The sequence below is a fragment of the Solanum stenotomum genome, chromosome 7, assembly GCF_019186545.1.
Source record: "Solanum stenotomum isolate F172 chromosome 7, ASM1918654v1, whole genome shotgun sequence".
NCBI lineage: Eukaryota > Viridiplantae > Streptophyta > Magnoliopsida > Solanales > Solanaceae > Solanum > Solanum stenotomum.
In genome coordinates, this window is record NC_064288.1 from 5,898,811 (window position 1) to 5,903,874 (window position 5,064).

The following is a 5,064-nucleotide window of genomic DNA, read 5'->3' on the forward strand; positions in this document are numbered from 1 at the left end:
TAGGAGGTAAAGTCTAGTCCCCTCCTTTTATCTTTTTTGCGGTTTTTCATAAATTGGTTATATAACGTACATCTTGCAACTCTGTGTTGAAAAAACTTTAGGAAAAAAAAACTATAACTAATCTTGACAACGCTAAGTATGTAATTAAAGATGCATGTACGTAAGAATTTACCTTTACAAGAACGATCCCGTTAATTATAATTAGAGTACATATACTTAATTATTTCCTCGATTAATTAAGAAGATTAAATTAAAGTCCTAAATGTTTGAGATGATGATGAATATCATGAGGATGATCATCAAGTCTAGGACGTTCAGGTTGAATCCAACGTCCATCTTTGTCTCTAATCATGCCTTTGTTTTCATCTTGTCTCCAATTGGGAGGAACACAATAATGATCTTTCAAAAAATCACATGCTTTGTTCACTAATGCTATGTCTCTTCCCTTTTCAAGCACAAATCTTCTCCCTTTTCCATGATATCTGTCCACATATATAAACACAAATCAATAGTGATATATTAAAGTATCTGATTCTACGTCTAAGAGTTTAAACTGTTAAAAAAATCATACTTTTAATACAGTATATATATATATATAGCTATTTCTTCATTACGTCACTTATGTGAAAGCTTAAGTCTTTTTTTATTTTTATTTAATTTATGATAGTGATAAAGATTCAAATTTTTCAAGACAATGATCTGAAATGATATTGAAGTGTGATCATGATCTTAACGTCATTCAAACTTATGTGCTTAAAAGAAAAAGTGTAATCATTTCATCTAAGATTTAAGATATATATTAGAAAAAACCATACTATTAAAATTTAATTATGACTTTGACTTAAAAAACTCAAGATGTGAAGAATAATTACGCTATTTATTTTTACGAGTTAAATTTAGGGGTAGAGCTACGAATCGATCCACTCAAGAAAATTCAATAACTTTGTTTCGATTTTATATTTGACTTCAAGATTGTTGTTGGAATTAGAGCTTTTAGACAGTATGGATTCATGTGAATAAGATTTGTATGTCTAGAAATTCCAAAACAAGATATAATAATATATGGCCATGCCCATTAATAAAGAAATGTATAATAAGTGATGACTTATCTTACTCTATTCATTATTAAAAAAATATATATATGGTGATGTTACTTGTCTTTGTTTATTATTTTTCATTTTTGAAGTCTTCGTCTATGCATCTGTTCAAGATAATAATAATATGCTCAACTTTAAATAATTCCAAATACCAGTTGTCTACCTCACAACAACTTTAATATATAATTTTAATGTCGAATCAGAATCAATAGTAATATAGTATGAAAATATACAACATATTTTCTGTTATATAGAAGATCTCATCTCCATTTAACATTTCGTACCAGAATCTTCAATTTAAACTCCTTTCAGACGTGAACTTATTTTTTTTATTATTTAACATATGGTTTTAGAAAGTTTTTATATGTGTAGCAACTTGATTAATTATTATCAGGGTAGGCGACTTTGGTATATAATTGTATAAGTATATTTTTAGATCTTCATTTTGATAAGTTTAAACTCTTTTGTCATCATCCGGCTGCCATATACAATAATTATACTGGTTAAAATTTGTAAAAAATAATAATAAAAATTTAGCATATATATTTTTTGACTATGAATTTTATTCAACTGTTGTGTAGTACTAAACTCTTGTTATTAATTATGCGCAAAAAAAGAAAATTTAGTTTCGATTTATATAACACTTGTTATTTTTCAAAAAAATAATTACCGTGGTGTTAGGGTCCGCTTTCGCGTTCCATGAAATACCTGTCACCTCCCACCAGCAATAGGTATCAGGTAACTTTATCTACCAAGACTAGTACAAATAAGAAGAATCACCTAGTATTTTTTGTCTCCGCTGAATTTGTGAACATGAAACCTCAAGTTTTCAACCACTTCATTGACCACTATGTCGTCATACCCTTGGTGCTACTTTTTTATACTTAATAATAATAATTTAACTTTAAACTTTTCATTTTAATCTTACGTATGGTTATAGTCACCAAAAAATCTATAACTTTTGTCTTTTTCTTTAATAAAAAAAAGTTATCTAATCAAACAATTTCACCTAAAAAGAGTAAAATTAAAGGAAAACTAACCCGTCAAGCAAGTGCAAATGAGCCTCCAAATTATGTGCACAAACAAGATCACTAGTTGGTTTCAAAAAAGGTGAATTCTTATGATCCAAAGCCAACTCCACACCAACATGTGAATAACTCCATGGCAACTTTGCACATATCTTCATAACCATAGAGGGTGAATTCTCATTCAACACTAATCCTGGTGATTTTGGCACAATATCATGAACATTCACAACTCTCAACACTTTCACACCTAATTTTTCAATTCTTTCTTTGAACCTTACATTACCAACTCTTGGCCCTGAAAATGAAAATACACAAATTGGCACAGCACTTGTATCCTCCTTTACATTTAAGCCCGTTTCGACTATGTCGTACGCGCTTAATATTGCTAGCGCGCTGCCTAAGCTGTGCCCGGTAACCGTTATGCTCATTTCCTCGTCTGGATACATTTCTATTAATCTTTTCACTTCCGTTAGTATCTGTTCTCGAGCTGAAAACTTGCAATACCTGCATAAATCATTCAAATTTTAGTAACAAATATGAATTCTAGAAAAAAAATCATAAAACTCTGCTCTCTCTAGCAACTTAACCTTTTAGATGAGATGGTTAGACAGAGCAGACAGAAGTACTCAGGTCGAATTATGTGTTCTATCTAACATATTAAGCTTTTAGATGAAATAATTATACACTTCAACATAGTATCAGAGCAGACAATAGTACTGAGGTCGAGTTATTTGTTTTGTCTAACAGATTAAGTTTTTCGATGAAGTAGTTACACACTTTAATATGATATCAGAGCAGACAGAAATAATGAGATCGAATTTTGTATTCTCTCTAACATCTTAAACTTTTTGATGAACTAAACATACCTGCACTTCTCGTCTTTGTCAGTGTAAAGATCAAGAAATCCAGACTCCACCTTGACATTAGGATCAGGGCAAGGTATATTATCTGAAGAAATCGGACGGAGATAATCCATTAAATCAGCAATCCATTCCAAACGAGTCACGGTACCTCTCCATGCTATTGTTATGTCACGACGCCCTAACCGTTTCGTCGTTTCATCATTTGAAACCGCAACATAACCAATCCAATTCGCGTTTTTACTCCATATCTATTATTCCGACATAACATAATTAAGTAAATAAAAATATAAACGAGTACCATTTTTCTAACAATTTTGACTTTTCAGATGAGACAGTCATACAGACAGACAAACACATAAAATAAAAGTTACCTTAGGCCAACGCGATTGTTTGAAGAAATTTGGCAAGTTAATATTTGAAGTTGCATATAGATAACGTGTGATATCGTACCCATATTCAGCCATCCCTAATCCATCAAAAAACTTACGCCTTGGAAATTTGCAACTCCCACAATATTTAGAATATGGATCGAAATCGAAAGCATCGTAACAAGCTTGAGCCATTTCTCCGTAACGAATTAATTCGTTACGTAGAATTGGATCCATTGGATCAAGCATACCTACCCAATCATCTTTACCATGAATTTCAAGCCATCGATCTACTACTTCCGGTTCATAAATTTTCGTCGTGTTTTCACTTTCTTCTAATTGATCGATGGATTTGTTGGTCTTTTCTTTTTCGAACTCGTTAATGATAGATGTGAAAGATTGGCTAGTTTTAGACGACAAAGAGAGTGTTCTGGTTGACGACTTGACTCTAGTAAGGAAATTGGAGGGAGGAAGAAATGAATCGGCGGGTTTGAAATTAGTTGTACCTTCGTGCTGATGGGGTGTACATGTTTGGAATGTGAGAATGGAGTTATTGAGAGAAGCCATTGATGAAACAAAATGAGGTCAATGATGAGATAGCTGAGGAGGGGTTAATTATGTATTGGGATGATGAATAATGGTGGTCCTGTTTTATATAGTAAATTATATAATAATTTCAAAGAAAGATGGAAGCAACATTGATATAATATAGCAGTGTGGGTTGTGGTAGAGTGGTGACACTATTTCACTCTTAATCAGAGATTTCGAGTTTAAATTTTAAATATGGAGAAAATTCTACTGAAAACATCACACACAAAATGAGCCTTATAGTGTACAATTTAAATTTAATCGAAACTTAAATGCGGACACTGAAAAAAAAAAAAAAAAAACAAGGTTAAGATAATACTAGTAGTTTCAGAAGAAAGATGTAAGGTGGCTTTTTAAAAATAAAAAATAATGGAAGCGAGCTTGATATATAGAGTACTCTCTCCATCGATTACTTTTACTTGTTCAAATTTGTACTTTATTTTAAGGATTAATGATTAATATCAGAATTATATCATAATATTCATATTAATTAATGTATAGATTAGATTTTAAAAAATGATTTTATCATAAATTTAAGGGTTAATAGTTAATAAAAGGGATAAGGATTTGAAAAATATCCCAACTTTGGTCGAATTTGTTGTTGTGATACTAAACTTTCATGAGGACCTATTTTCTCCCTAGACTATTTAATACCATATTTTAAACATATATATTTGCCCACGTGGACATAAAAACTAATACAAAATTATAAATAGTAATGTGTCCACGTGGGCACATATATACCTTTAAAATATACTATTAAATAGTTTAGGGGGTAAAAAATACGGTATTAAATAGTATAGAGAGGTAATAGGTCCTCATGAAAGTTTAGTATCGCAACAACAAATCCGACCAAAGTTGGGGTATTTTTCAGACCCTTATCCCTTAATAAAAGGATTTTATCATAAATTTATTTTTAAAATATTAGATAAATAAAAATAAATGAAGAAGTAATAATTAAGGTCTGCATAGTCAATAATTTGAATACTGTTTATGTGAAGAAAAATGAAGTGCGCATGTATCACATGGAATAATTTTGAATACTAGTAGGTAATATTCTTGGTGCTTTCGAGGTTGACCTAAATGGATTTCTCAAGAAGGTTCTGGGCGGACCTAGAGG

General features: G+C 30.9%; 1 protein-coding gene across 1 annotated transcript; it reads right to left on the bottom strand.

The window, feature by feature from the left end:
* Positions 1-249: 249 nt before the first annotated feature.
* LOC125871579 (phospholipase A1-Igamma2, chloroplastic-like) lies at positions 250-3,978 on the bottom strand. The gene is made up of 4 exons (XM_049552205.1): positions 3,360-3,978; positions 2,992-3,236; positions 2,138-2,629; positions 250-482 (listed from the first exon to the last, which is right to left on the bottom strand). Exons 1-4 carry the CDS (start codon positions 3,921-3,923, stop codon positions 251-253), a joined length of 1,533 nt encoding a protein of 510 aa, XP_049408162.1. The 5' UTR covers positions 3,924-3,978; the 3' UTR covers position 250.
* Positions 3,979-5,064: the final 1,086 nt, after the last annotated feature.